Here is a 14,954-nt window from a genome sequence, read left to right as displayed (position 1 = left end):
TGTCTTTAGATCTGTTGTCATTCAGAAGTCAATAAAGTTAAGTATTTTTAGCCGTGTAATTTTAAAGTCCTTTGTTCAACGCTGTTTCCTACCTGCAGAGTTTAATTGACTTTTTATTGCTGTAGTCAGCAGAATACTGAGCTCTGCATCTTCACCAGTAACCGCCACAGAGTCTCACTGTGTTTTTATCCAAGTGCAGACAGGACGGTTCATTCTTATACTGTTCAAAGTATCACGGTTACTGCACAAGACTTTCATGATGAAATGAAATGTCGCTCCTTCCACAGAGTAAACGAGTATTTCAATCAGAATAAAGCTGGATATGTAAAGCTGCTTATAACCCAGAAGGCCGGAAAGTTCCGGTCATTCATTTGTGTTGAGTTAATGAAGCGACTGAATCGGGACAGAAACGCTGCTCTTGGAGATGAAAGGGGCTTTTCAAACATTATTATATTATTATTTTGGAAAAAAAATACATTTCTGGAGAAATGAGTCTAACTGAAAAGTTTGGGGCAGAAAAATGTTTACAGGATCCTTCAGTTCTGGGTCAGAAAGCTGCTTCATGGACTGATTCATGTGCCACATGTTATCATCAAGGCTTGAAGCACCTGACTGAGAGAACAGGAAACAGGTGTGGTTGTTGATTGTGAACACCTGTGTGCAGGTGCAGGTCTATAAAGTCCAGCAGAGTTCAGTACAGCAGAAGCCTCTGAACACTGAGCTGTGATGATTTCAGTCAGGAGCAGATTCGAGAGAAGATTCGCCGTGAGGGTGTTTCAACTCCTTCGACGTGACCTGAAGCAGCCTCTGAGTTATTATTCTTTGATTTCGTTTGGTCTTAAGGTCCCCAGACAAAAATGTTTGATGTCTTAGTAAGTGAAACGTCTTAATGAGATGTTCCACCACGAGTCTCCATCAAAGCTTCAGGGCAAACATTTCATCAAGTCACAGGAGGACATCGATGGAAGTCATAAAATGACTCAAACTGGTTTTAGGGTCCTGGTGTTGATGCATATTAGTCCCCCGTCACATAAGTTTCCATCCAACTGTAGCTTCAATTTTAACCAAATGAAAATGCAAATGAAGCAATCTGTCGCTGTTAATTCTGCTGTCGGAGCCCTAAACCCTGCAGACGACACAAGATGAACTGAAAAGTCTCCAGTCGAAGCTCAAACGATGGAAAACCTGAAGGAAATCAGACATTTCTGTCAGCTTCATGTATTAATGTGAGGAAGGTTTCATCCTCCTCATCGCTCCCCACACAGATCTGATGTTTTTGTGGGTTTGTACTCCTGCATCTTAAATCAACTTAAAGCAACTCGGATGAGAAATTCAACACAGAATAATTATTTATTGGCCTTTAAAATAAAGAGTTTTGAACTTCTGTATAATAAGTTCCTATTTTACAATCGATAAAAACATGGAGCGTGTGATTGGACAGGAGCCTCCTGTAGAATATAAAGAATTAAAAGAGAATATATTGTGAAACAGCTGGTGGGTGGTAACATTTCAGTAGAATGGAAGCTTGATCGACGCGGTGCAGAAACACCTGCAGTTCTGCTGTGCAATCACACGATGGCGCTACTGCTCTTTGAGTCAGAGAGCAGGCGGTTTGAGGTTGAATGTTCTGCATTTATTCAGCAGCTTGTTTAACAAAAATCACACTTTTACATCCACGATGTTTAAAAAGAAAAAGATCTAAACGCTGATTGTGTTTTAGAGAAATCATAATATTCATGATATTAAAATTCACTTCTTCAGTTTTTTCACTCAGTATAAATGAAAGTTTTCTGGGTGACAAAACTCAGAAAAAACACTGCAAGAACACATTAAACATTTAGAAAAAATAATCAATCAAAATACGTAATAAAACAATTATAATTTATATTAAAAGCAGACTGGTGTGAGTTTTAAAAATGCATAGCTGCTGTTAATAATTAAATGTTTATGAATTTTCTAGTTATTAAATATCTCACATCCAATTAAAATGAACTTTATATCTAAATGTTCTGTTGCATGTTGCAAAATATTAAATGTTTCCTATTTGTTGCCATTACCCTGAATAGAAAATAAAAGATGCTAATTATCTGTAGGCCTGAAGAGCAAATTATCGCAAATAAAAAGAATGGAAGTTCTGACGAATTTTTACATTAAAAATAACGAAATAAAAAATCAGAGTCATGTTGTTATGTATAAATAAGCAGGTTCATTTATTTGTCATTAGACTGTCACTCAGTTTTCAGATGTATAAATATAAAGTTTAAGTTTAACATTTTCACAACAAACAAAAGCACAGACAGAAACATTAAATACATAATTAATACTTTCAGTTGGAACAAATTGGCTCTTATTTACAGAATATGTACAGAAACATAAAAATGGTCCTCCGCTGCAGTGAATGAAGGCGGCTTTGACTTGGACAGGAAGGAGGTCTGAAACAAAGTCACTATAATACTCCCACGGTTGTATTTGTGTGTGTGTGTGGTTGAGTTGTGTTATTTATTACTTATTTATTGGCATCTTTCTAAAATATCACAGGATTATTGCAGTTCGTTTGTCCTGAGGGAACTGAACAGCTGGGGCTTTTAGGACTTCAGATGGACAAAAGTGGAGGAATGTAAATGGATGAGTTTTGTTGGCCTCCGTCCTTCATCAAATAGAATAATACACCAAAAGGAAGAAAAATCCATCTGAATGACTCGGCTGAGCCTTAAAATATTTTTCCATAACTTAAACGAAATAAAAATACAGCAAGAAATGAACTGATTACTATTCATCAGTAAACCTCTTAAAACCACTTTTCCCAGCATTCAAGTGGTTTCATCTAGATCTGAAATTTACGCCACTTATTTTAACAGCAGGAAAGGGAATCAGGGGGTAAAATATGGAAGGTCATTCCTGCCAGAAAATAAATTAAACTTTTACTGGGCTTTAGCTGACTTTCAGTTATATTTTTATATTTGTTTCCCTTTTTCATCAAAGTGTGAGATCAACAAAATTAATTCTGAAAAATTAAAATTACATATTTAGCATCATGTAATTCTGACTTTCTTTCTGCTAATTATTATTAAGATTTGTTTCTAATTTGTTTCTGATGCACATAGAATTTTTTACATTACATTTGCAGCTACTGAATTAAGACTGAATTAAGATTTAAATTGTGATATAATATTGTTCTTATTAAAAAAAAAAAAAATCTTAACTCGTGGTTTCCAGAGCTTTCAGCTGTATCACATGATCTTCATCAGTGCATGGATTTTGCTCAGTACCTATAAAAATCTAGAACATTTGATATAAAACATTAAATCCATCCAGTGATGAAAACTGAGTAACGTGGTTGAGAGGTCAGTAACAGGAAGTAAGATTTGTAAATTGGCCTTCAGGTTTTTTACATTATTGTCAAACTGCAGCTTGAATGATGTTTCACATTCTGTTCTGTTGGTTTGTTTCCGGCAGGAATGAGCTTCCATACTTTCTCAGCTTAAGTGTGTGGATCTGTGTTGTGTGACAGGATGGTAAAGTCCCAGGTGTGAGGCTCTATAGGACTTGGTAGATCAGGTTGGGGTCCTGGCTGGCAGTCGGGGAGGGGATCTGGATGGGCCCCGGGGCAGCAGCCTCGCTGGCCGGGTCTGCCGGCGGGGACCCAGGACCATCGGCGGGCGGCAGCAGGCTGCTGTTGTCAGTGGAGATTCGCTCCACGATGCTGGACAGACAGTCCAGACTGGAGACCACCGAGCTCCGCTCACTCTTCAGACCGCCTGCTGGAGACGAAACAGCGCAATTAATAACTAAAAAAAAACACTTTTCTTGACTCTCATGTTAACAGTTAAATTACAAAATAATCCAGAAAAACAGCAGCTGAGTGGAAATGGAAGAAGCCTCATTATTGAGTGATTGAACTGCCGTCAGGAATTGCGTCACATGTGGTTTGGTGCTTTTTTAAAATTTTTATTTTATTCCATTTGTTGGAGTTTTATTTTAAAAATTGTGGATTTACTGCAAATAAAAATATAAAGATTATTACAAAAGGGATGCGTTCATCTATGGATTGATTTCATGTGTTTCAGTAAAATGTGCCAGAAGTTGAATATTCGTTCTGATGGAGCTCCAGTGTTCATCTTAAATGATTTAACAGTTTTATAATATCTAACAGTAAAATGATACTTTCAGTAAAATCTTCTCTTTTTGACCTGAGCAGACAGATTAGGCTTCTTATTTATACAAACGCGTCTCTAGAACTGAAACCTTTGATGGTTTTATTGGCCTCATTTAGCGGCTGTTTTTACGGCTTGTCTTGTTGGTTTTTACCTGCTGGTTTTCTTTCACTACCAAGTGTCAGTAAAGTCATTAAGAATCTTAATTAGCAGCGTGATTGGCCTGTTAGCAGCTGATATCAGTGAGGTCCTGACAGGTTTCTCACCGTTTGGAGTCTCGGAGAAATAAGAGCTGCTTTCATAACTTCCTCTTCTGTTTGACTGACAGGTCGGGCCGTTAAAATCCGTCTGAGGAGAGAAAGAAGATGTTAGAACACGGAACTCTGATCAGGTTCAGGAAAACCAGAAGCCTGAGGTGGCAGCAAATATGACAAAAAATGAATGGAAATAAAAAAAAAAAAAAAAACTGAGTCCAAATAATTTACAGAACTGTAGAAAAAACAGACGAATATTTCTACATTTACAGACTGAATCATACAGAATTATTATAGATTAAGATTCTTCTTAAATGAAATGATTCGGACTTTTTTCTCGAACGGCTGAATTAATGCGGATCAACGAAAATTCGATTCATCAAATAAAGTGATAACAAAACGAAGTGGAACAGAAAAACACTTCAAGTCTTATTTAATCGATGTTCGTTTCTGACGCGGTTTTACAGTGAAAGTCAGTGTTTTATTCACTGAGGACAGAAGCGATCATTAAGATGCTGCAACAGGCGCTGTGCGGACCGACGGCGAGAGGGAACAGACTTTGCATTTGTTCTTTACTCTTCTTTCAACGCTAAATCACAGAAAAACCACACTCAAACGAGCTACAAAACCCCAGAGATTCAACCGCAAAAATAGAGGAAATATCCACTTTAAAGCTGTAACGAACTTAATAAGTGAAGTGAAGTTTCATGAGTTAAAATGACGCGTGGAAACGTTCAAATCAACATTTGAAGAGCAGCCATCGTAAACCATGAGATCAACGCACGTTTCATTCATTAAATATAACATAACGAGCAAAAATCAAATGAAACAACAAACGAAGCAAAGTTTCCCGAGTCTTGAGTGAAGGAACGTGTCCGTGCGTAAAGACGCACAACACAGCGCACAGACAGACTCCTCTGCACTGACCCCCCTCCTGAACACCTGTCAGGCCCTGAACTCACCATGCCGTCGGAGCAGTTGGAGCGGGGGCTGGAGGCGTCTGAGTCCCCGCTGTAGTGCTCCAGCACCGGGTAGAAGCTGTCGTCCTGCCCACCGCGCAGCAGCGCCTGCAGGGACTCGATGTAGCTGATGGCGTTGCGCAGGATCTCCACCTTGGGCAGCCGCTGGTTGGGGTTGGCTGTCGTGCAGCGCTTCAGGGTCTCGAAGGCGTCGTTGACTTTGCTGAGCCGCCGGCGCTCCCGCAGCGTGGCCGCCTTCCGCCGGTCCGCGTTGGTGGTCTTCCTCTTGCAGGCCTTGCAGGCCCAGAGCAGGCAGCGGCCCGCCTGGTGGTGCCCGCTGGGGGCGCGGACGTGCTCGTCGTCCTCCACCTCGGCGTGGTGATGGAGGTGTAGCAGGGATGACGGAGAGGATGAAGAGGAGGAGGAAGGGGAGGGTGAGGATGAAGAGGAGGAGTCGTCCGGCTTCAGAAGGCCCACATGGACCAACCGCGGGTCCAGGTCCTCAAAGAAGTGCATGTCGCTGGTGTTGAAGCAGGGGTCGTCATAGAAGTCATCGGCGGCAGGGATGGGGAAAGAGATATCCGACAGCTCCATGATTCAGTCCCAAACACACCGAAGAGGAGGAAGAAAATCCAGCGAGAGAGACGGAAGCGTCTTCAGGCCAAAAACCAGAAGAAAGAAAGAAAGAAAGAAAGAAGAAATGAGAGGAGGGAGACTCAGAAGCAGTTTCAGTGATGTGGGGGAATGTAGAGTCCTGTCACAAACTGTTCTGTCCTCTCAGCTGCTGACCTGGAGCCCCTTATACCTGGGACACCCTCGGGGGGCGGGGTCAGGGTGACGATGACCACTGAGGTCTGACCAATCAGCTGGCGGCAGGAGGGGTTTACAACTTCACGGTAATTAGTGTACAATTACTCCTAACAGAGCAGTAAGAGCAGGGTAATATAGTGCTGCACACAGCGGGGAACACACACAAACACTGCAGAGAAATCTGATTCAGACATTTTCCTCTTCTGCGTTTTCTTCAGGTTCTTCTGCACCTCACGATTCTTCCTGACTGAAACTCACATGTGGTCAAATGTGGCGTTTAAATAAAACAGTTTGCAGCATGAAGTGATGACAGGAGTGTGAGAAAGAGAGATAAAACAAAAGAGAAATTTTAAATCTAATCTCATCTGATTCATAAGAAGACAATGAGGGATAAAGACAAAAGAGAGACTGAATTAAAGGGAAGGAATATGTTTAAAAGGAAGGGTTTGAAGGCATAATATAATAGTATAATATAGAATATAGAATAAACGAACATTTTCATTTATTTAAGTCTATTAGAAAAAAAATCTAAATCAAAGCAGTAAACGGTGAAAAAAGCTTGAGTCGTATTAATGTTTATTTCAGGTGTGAGGATTTAATAAAAGTGATCAAAATTAGGGCAAACAAAATTTAAGACAGTTGTTCTTATTCGTTTGTTGGCATACAGCTGTGACTTCTGACCTTTGACCTCCTCACCGGTGTTTTGTGATGTTGGTGATGTCGGAGCTGAAGCTGTTAAAAAAAATCTGATATTTGTTTCATTTCTGTGGAGGTAAAACTAATCAGAAGAGAAGCCTCCAAACAGCGCCTCCGTTTTTAAAGAGTGTAAATACTGCGTGAAAGTGTGAACTCAGTAATCAAGTTAAATGTCATTGAGCTTATTTATAGACGGAGATTCACGGACCTCCGCCTCCCTGCCTGCAGCTCTCCACCCAGCTGTCCTCACTGCGCCGACTCCATCCACAAACATCAAAATACAGTTTGTTATTTTCACAGAACATGCAGCGGTTTCACATCGCTGCAGTACAGCTGAGCTGCTGCTGGAGGGCGCTGCGGAGCGGATCCTGCAGACCGGCGGGGACTCTGTCTGACTTGAGCTTGGTCTTGCAGGCTGTGAATTAACTAGCCATCAACCTCTGCCAGTCAAACGTGACAGATGGTTAGAAGCTGTACTCTGTGGATGAGAAAATATTCAAACCCTCCACTCAAAGGATTATCACTATCACTCCAAAAATGATTGACAGGTCTTTTAATACAGGAACTAAGCCTTGACAACAACTAAATACAAGCTGTTAATGTTTTTTGCTGCTATTAAAGATTTGTTCGTACAAGTGTAATGTCTCTAAACTCCAGTGAAACACAGTTAAACTTAAAAAAATGTTCCATCTAGAAAGTCTGGAATTGTGCTGAATGATGCTTAAAAATCAGTCATTTTGATATATATCTTATTATTTTTTAAATATGAAACAAGACTTCTCATGCTGCAAAAAACTGATTGCTACAAAGCCATTTTTCAAACTTTATTTTCAAAAGATTCAACAGGATTTTTGGAAAACTTTCAGACATGACTTGCATTTGAAACAAAGATCCCAGCTTGTATCAAAAATCTGTTGTAGCTTACAAATCTTATAAATCACTTTCTGATGTTCTGATGTTTTCTGACACACTTTCTGACACCGTGCACAACAAACCCAAGTTTCTGTCTTAAAAAATCACAAAAACCAATCATTAGCTGCAATTATCTGCAAACAAACTATTTCACACAACCATGAAACACATCATGTCTCACAAAACAAGAATACACAGTTAAATACTGAATACATGAAGAATAAATAATAAAACTACAATTACATTTATATGTTGGAATACACAAGTTCAAACACAGAAGACGCAGAGCAGCAGAAGAACAAAGTGTCCGTTCACTATTGGCATCATGTACATTTAGGAAACATCAATAGTTTTAAAAAATTATTTAGAAAACCAAAAATACTTTTCTATACATACATACAGGGCTGGTTATTGAACATCAACACTTTTTGATACCAACCATAAGGTGATCAGGTAGGCTTCTAAATGTCAGAATGAATACCTGCTCAGATTTGAATGTCTTGTAGAAAACCTCGTTTAAATTCCAGGAGGAAGGAAAATATAAATTTAATAGAAAAAAACATACAGGAGTTTGTTGTGTATGTGTAGATCTGAGCTCTCCGCTAACTCTGTCAGCTAAACTCAGCTGACTACAGCATGGACTGGTTGCTAACAGATGCAAAGGTAAATCACATAGCTTTGGAGGCGTTGGAAGATGGACTCAAATGTAACCTCAAATGTAAAGCAGACAGCTTTGGAGGTATTTGATAGAGCTAAGCTAGCATTTTTCCCCTCCAGTCTTTGTGCTAAGCTAGGCTAAATACATCCTGGATGCTGTCCTTCTCTTTCTCAATCGGTTTCATTCACTTTCCTGTTTATCTGAGTTTGTTCACACTGAGTCAACCACAAGAGAGAGCAAACAAATACGACATATTACAAGAATGACATGAACAAGTCGCAGCTTGCTAGTTAGCTAACAGTTTTAGATGCTAAGCCAACAAAGTTCATGAGATTAAAGTATTAAATGGATAACATATGGAGAAATGTAAAAGACAGCTTTGGAGTTGTTTGAAGGTACTTCTTTTTTTAGCAGAGCATGGCTTGTAAAAACTCCCTGCTTTCAGGTTTTGTGCTAAGCTAGGCTACATTTCTTCCCATTCCATTATTCACGAATTAATAACAGAAGAGAGAAAGCTCGCAAACACAACACTCATACAATGTGAATGACTTGCCAGGTCATGATTTAGCCAATCAATTAGCTGACAGTTAATTGTTTTAATTTGACGCTAAGCTAAGTACGGCAGACAGCCTCACTCAGCTGAATTTAATGTTTAACAAGAAGTGCCTCTCCACTCAGACGATTCACTTACATATCAATCATAAAAGAGAACAAACATACGATACACTCACAAACAAACACGGCGTCGAGACTTGCCAGTTAGCTAGCAGTGTTTTCCATGAAGAATATTCAAATTTAAATATTTAATGGAGAACTCGCAACGGTGTAAATCAGATAGCATTGGAGTTTTTTTTTCTTTTAACAGAGCTAGGCAAACAGTTTCCACTGAACTGCCTTCAGTCTTTGTGCTAAGCTAGCTTAAACACAGCCTGGACAGCCTCAGTTGTGTACTGCAGGTGTAAATCAGACAACTACAGGGTTCCTTGAAGGTCTTTTTTCTCTTTTTATGGAGCTAAGATAGCAGTTACGTCTTCCAGTCTTTGTGCTAAGCTAGGCTTCATATGGGATGTCCTGGACATATCTCTGTACAGAAGGCAGGGAGATGACACTAATGTCTATTTTGAGGAATTGAACTTTTGCTCTCTGTGGAAAAATACAGAAAGGTGAATCATGTCCACCAACACACATCGATCAAGACTTCTGTGACTGATCGATCATCTGGTCAGCTCTTCCTGCAGCTCGTTCAGGATGTACTCCCCGAACCCCCCTGTTTGGTCATGGGTGCAGCCCACCCGGCCGGCGCTGGTCATCAGGTCTCCCAGCAGTTTGAGGCGGTCCACCCGCGGCGCCAAGAAGCGGCTCTTCACAACGCTGGCAGTGTGCGGGTCTCCGTGGTTGCGAGCCAGCTGGTTCAGCTCAACCAGGACGCCAACTTCCTCCTTTAGCTGGAGCAGCAGGAGCTCCAGAGCCGGTAACACTGCACAGACGCCCTCGCAGCCCGGCTTCTGAAAATCCAAGTCAAATGAATATCATGACAGGCCGGATTCCAGAGTACAGTAATTAGTTGTCTGAGCAGTAATCAGACACCAAAACTTGACCCACTTGTGGCAGGATGGGATAAGATAGATGGAAAAATGGTATTTTAAAGGAAGGTGTAAATCTGCTGTGATCAGAAAGTGATCTTCCCGACCACATTCGGAGGTAGTCTGGCTCACATTGTGTTTGGATCTTAGGTCGGCGTAAATGCAAAACGTACGACATGCTGACATCCGTATTCTGCACATGTGTATGTGTTTTTAGGTAACATAAAATATAAATTGTTGTTCAAATATAAAGAGCGAGCAGGCGAGAAGACTGAAAGAGACAGGCCTCTAATTACTGATTGTACATCGGTTCTGTGCCACGAAAGTGACAAAAGGTGCACCGCTCTACACACCTGGACAAACTGACACCGTAGTTTTCAAAGGAATTACTTAATGTATAAAGTTTTTCAAGTTTGACGCTTCCTCTAACTCAAGACCTCACAAGCTGATTTTTAAGGGAATCTGTTGCCACCATCCCATATTACTCACACACAAGTTTCGCTCCAGCGGATAAGGATGTGATCTCAACGAGGATGACGAGAAGGCTTGAAAAATATAAGGCGTAAACACAAAGGCCGCATCGGATTGTTTATTATCCAGACAACGTATCTGGATATAGATCCCATGTTAAGTCCAGGTGTATGGGGTGTTTTTGCTAGATGTGGCTCTCCTGGTTAAAAGCTCATTTTTACTCCTGGTAAAAACTCATGGTCTCCAGAGGATGAATCCTAGTGATTTGTAGGACCCTCTGACCCCAATCAGGATAAAATCTCCACTTGTACACATGAATCTAATGCACAGATTTCCACAAAACTTGCTTTTCACATTCTTGCTTCCCAGAGGATGAACTTCACATTTAGAAATAGATGAATCATCAATATGTTCGTTGTTCTGTTCAACACTTTGAAAATGTGGCAGACTTTAACTTGTATTTTTCATTTAAGGGCTTCAACACGAGACAGTTGTCTCATTTCGCTCAGAAAACTTTTATATCACAGAGCTGATTGCCAGACTAACTTTAAACTTGACACTCAGACTAATTTGACCCACTTTCGTAGCTGCGTTTGTGACTGATTGAGTTTCTTCAGAATGAAAGTCCTTCTCCATGATGTGCTCATGTCATTTTGTCTCCATGTTATATTTGGAGCGGCAAACATGTGCACGGCTTATTCTAAAGGGACAGTTCAGCTTTTTTGAAGCGGGCTTGTATGAGGTACCTTGTATTACCTACAGTGGATGGAGGTCAGAACACCACCAGTTTGGAGAAGCAGCAGGAGTGCAGGTGTAGGAGGTGTTCCTTTGGCTCTACATTTTCTCAACCTAAACAGCAGTCCAGGCGCTGGTCCAGACCACCACTTGTTGAAGAGCACTGCTGTTCTCAGCCATCAGGTAATACAGCTCCGAATCCCTACAAGTATGTTAAATGACGTAACAAACAGCCCGGAAAAGAAATGCAGCGTCTACAGAAGTAACCCTAAAACCTAATCCTAAACCTAGTTCTTCTGTTTACTCTGCCTCATAAAGGTTTCCTCTTGGCTCAGAGTCAGCAGCATTTCGTTGTTGCTCCTGTTTTAATCACTCATTTTTATTTTCTCTTATTTTCTGTCATCAACTGCTGGAACCCTGATCCAAACAGCTGATTGGTGGCGTGAAACAGCACAAGAATACAGAAGTTCTACGGTCGAGAGAACATAGCGCCAAAGGAAGGGGTCTGAAGCCAAGATGAAGCACTGATATCAGTTAAAGCTTACACTTCAGCTGGTAGTGGTTTGTTATGAAGGTCTTTTCGGTTGCTGCTGACCCTGTCCACAGGAGAACATCAGCAGCACACAAACCAAACCAGTCCAACCAACAGAAACCACATCAACTGAAGCGGGCAGCGCCGGACTCGTCCGAGAGGTAAACGGCACTTCAGAGACGGATAACAAGGTCTCCCAAACTGCTGCTGACTGGGCCCCGGCCTCAGTCCTGAAACGATTTTACACGACTCATAAACCCGGGCCTGCGGTCGGAGGCCATGCTGCGACGCGCCAACGCCGCTGCCGCCGATGCCATTGGCCATCTGGAAACGCCATCAGCACCACCGTCCCTCTGCCGCAGCATTAATCTCGCCAATTTTCCGGAACTCAGGCAGGGAAATGTACACCCCGACCGGCTTTAGGCCAGAGCCGGGGGCAGGTCTCCGGGGGTTTAACCTCCCTCCCTGCCTCTCCAGCCTCTCGGTGTCTTAACCCCCCGCATGCCCCCATCCTGCGGCTAACGCCTGGCCCAAATGAAGAGCTCCATTCCAAACTGAGATCTCTGCCATGAGGAAAAAACACAGCGAGACACCTGCTCTGACAAAATGAAGGATCGCACAGGAGGAAAAATAAATCCGTTTCGGGAGGAACGCGAGGCTGCTGGCAGAGTAAACCGAGAACGCTGTTACAGACTGAAGCTTCTCCGTCTCACAGATAAAGTTCAGATCATAAATTCAGTTTCAAAATGGATCCACAAATCAAGTCTTCGTACCGGATCATCTCAACGCCCCTCAGGACCCTCGAGGAGCTGCCTCCAACAGCCCTCCCCCACCTGCTGAGGGAGCAAATGCTCTTGAACCTGACCCCTGGCTGACTTCTGCCTGACAGTGCAGGACAATAACAAAGTACTTCTACCTCTACTAAAGAAGGAGATATTGTACTTCATCTTACAGCTGGGATTACTGATTACTGGTTGCATATAGATGAACAGTATATAAAGTACAATAGTACAGTCAGAAAAGGGGTCAATCTGCATAATTCTGCATGTACTTTTGATATATAACGAGCACATTTCATTAATAATATCTGCATACTTTTTTTGAAGTATTTTTACATTGTGGTACTGCGACATTGACGCAAGTGAAGGAATTAAATACTCTATTCATTACAGCTACATTAAAGGTTATAAGTGTTTGCAGTTAACTTAAAACAACCAGGAAGAACAACAGTAAAAAGATCATAAAGGAGAAAAACGTTGGTTCTCACCTGGATGTCCTTGCCACAGTAGCTGCCCCCTCTCTCGGCCAGGTAGCCCAGCATGGCCTCGGCCTCCCTCTCCTGCTTCAGCGCATCCTGGTGGAAGAACGAAGCGACGCGGGGAAGAGCGACGTCGTCCCGCTCAAACACACTGGCCTGCAGGAGATATGAGAACGGCTGAACGCTGAAATGCACACAGAGTGACATGACAACGACACGCCGACACCTCATCAGTGAACCGTGCTCAGTCAAAACGGATGTTTTTATAAGTGTAAACCAGGGACGTATCGTAAGAGCTGGATACTGGAGTCCATAATGGCGCCTCCCTCAGACTTTATACTGTGATGATGTCACACATTAAAACAGCTTTTCCCGCTCTGAGACAGTTTAACAAATATAAAAGCATCTTTATTCAAAATATATAATAGAAAGGATAATAATGGAAGGATAGTTTTCATAATCAGCTTTACAAACATCTCTTCTAATGGTGGCAACAATGCTTTATGTTCTGCTCACTGGCACCGTGGAAAGTACTCAAGTCCTGTTTCAATCTACTTTACTTGAGTATTTTCATTTTATGCTGCTATAGGCTTCTACATTTCAGAGTAAGATATTGTACTTTTTCCTGCACCCCTCTAATGTTAAGGTTAAACCAGTGGCTCCTAACCGGTCTCTGCCTCTTGTCATGTTTCAGATGTCTGAGTTGTTGACATTTTCCCTCTAAACTTCTTACATGGTTTTATTTCTGTTTGAGGCTCAAATACGTTCAATCATTCAACATTTTGAAATAATTAGTGTTACAGGCAGACAGTACTTTAAGTACTTAAAGTGTTGCTGTATCAGTAAAATGTTCCTGTCAGTGTTTCTCTATCATATCTGATGTTTGTGGATTAATATTCCTGCTGAATTAATGCTGCATTTTACTGCTGCAGATGTTTCAGGTTGAGCTCCTTTGAACTACTTTATATACTGTTGGCTGGTTTAATCTACAGCGATGCATCATATTCTATAAGATCATCATATGTTTGTAGCCTGGCTGTCCTGTGAGAACCTCGTATCTCAGAAAAACAGCCTGTTTTCAGCTGTGTGACCCAGGAGGCTTTTTAAACAGTTTATGTAGCTGAAGCAGAAGGAGACTTTTCTTTAGACATGAAGGAAAACTTCATCTTTCAGTTTATCCCAAACTTTCAACATCAACACAGCTGGAGATTCGAGCTTTCACTGGACAGGCAGGCAAAAATGTAATCTGAAAAGTAACTAGTAACTAAAGCTGTCAGACAAATGTAGTGGAGTAAAAAGTGCAGTATTTCCCTCTGAGATGTGGTGGAGCAGAAGTATAAAGAGGCATAAGTTTGAAATACTCAAGTAAAGTAGAAGTACTTGAGTAAATGTAGTTTCTTCGTTACTTTCCACAGCGGGTGAAGTCCCTGTTTTGATCATCTGTCATGAGCAGCTGTCGGTCACACAGTGCAGAGCTCCATGCCGGATGCTCGTGTCTCCTACCAGCGCCTGCAGCCGGTACGCTCCGTCCCACAGCAGGCTGCTCACCCCGCACAGAGCCTCCTCCACGGCGGCCTGCAGGTTGAGTCTGGCCCGGCTGCCCGCGGAGCTCCGGTGCGTTCTGCACAGCGGGAGGCTGCTCTTCAACCGCTTCCCTGCGGGCTCAGCCATGTCTCCGCCCGATCCAGGAGAAGCAAGGTCCGGACACAACGACCGACGGCAGAGGGGAACTGCAGGTGATGAGCTCGACTGATAAACGCGTCCTCGTCCAGCCGACCTGAACCGTCAACAGAGGATAAATTTAGCCTGCAAGGATCAACTGTTTCCCGGTCAGCTGCTCAAGTTCATCCGGTGCGTTTGGGCTGCAGCCACGGAAACAGCAAAGGTTATATAACAGAATGATTCTCCTGTGAAGATGAGAGCAGAGTGATG

General features: G+C 42.0%; 2 protein-coding genes across 3 annotated transcripts; both read right to left on the bottom strand.

Moving 5' to 3' along the window:
* Positions 1-2,206: 2,206 nt before the first annotated feature.
* Positions 2,207-6,116, bottom strand: myod1 (myogenic differentiation 1). 2 transcript variants are annotated; one of them, XM_041938892.1, is made up of 3 exons: positions 5,371-6,116; positions 4,421-4,502; positions 2,207-3,761 (listed from the first exon to the last, which is right to left on the bottom strand). In XM_041938892.1, exons 1-3 carry the CDS (start codon positions 5,959-5,961, stop codon positions 3,538-3,540), a joined length of 897 nt encoding a protein of 298 aa, XP_041794826.1. In that variant the 5' UTR covers positions 5,962-6,116; the 3' UTR covers positions 2,207-3,537. The 2 variants fall into 2 exon arrangements, with proteins under 2 accessions (XP_041794826.1, XP_041794827.1); XM_041938893.1 differs by having other exon boundaries at positions 2,207-3,758.
* Positions 6,117-7,752: 1,636 nt separating this feature from the next.
* On the bottom strand, positions 7,753-14,712 carry zgc:172145 (uncharacterized protein LOC559095 homolog). Its single transcript, XM_041938894.1, has 3 exons — positions 14,526-14,712; positions 13,032-13,178; positions 7,753-9,948 (listed from the first exon to the last, which is right to left on the bottom strand). The coding sequence occupies exons 1-3, from the start codon at positions 14,691-14,693 to the stop codon at positions 9,658-9,660; spliced, it is 606 nt and encodes a 201-aa protein (XP_041794828.1). The 5' UTR covers positions 14,694-14,712; the 3' UTR covers positions 7,753-9,657.
* Positions 14,713-14,954: the final 242 nt, after the last annotated feature.

Source organism: Chelmon rostratus, chromosome 6 (genome assembly GCF_017976325.1).
Source record: "Chelmon rostratus isolate fCheRos1 chromosome 6, fCheRos1.pri, whole genome shotgun sequence".
NCBI lineage: Eukaryota > Metazoa > Chordata > Actinopteri > Chaetodontiformes > Chaetodontidae > Chelmon > Chelmon rostratus.
Note: the sequence above shows the minus strand (reverse complement) of the source record. Positions and strands in the feature narration are given on the sequence as shown.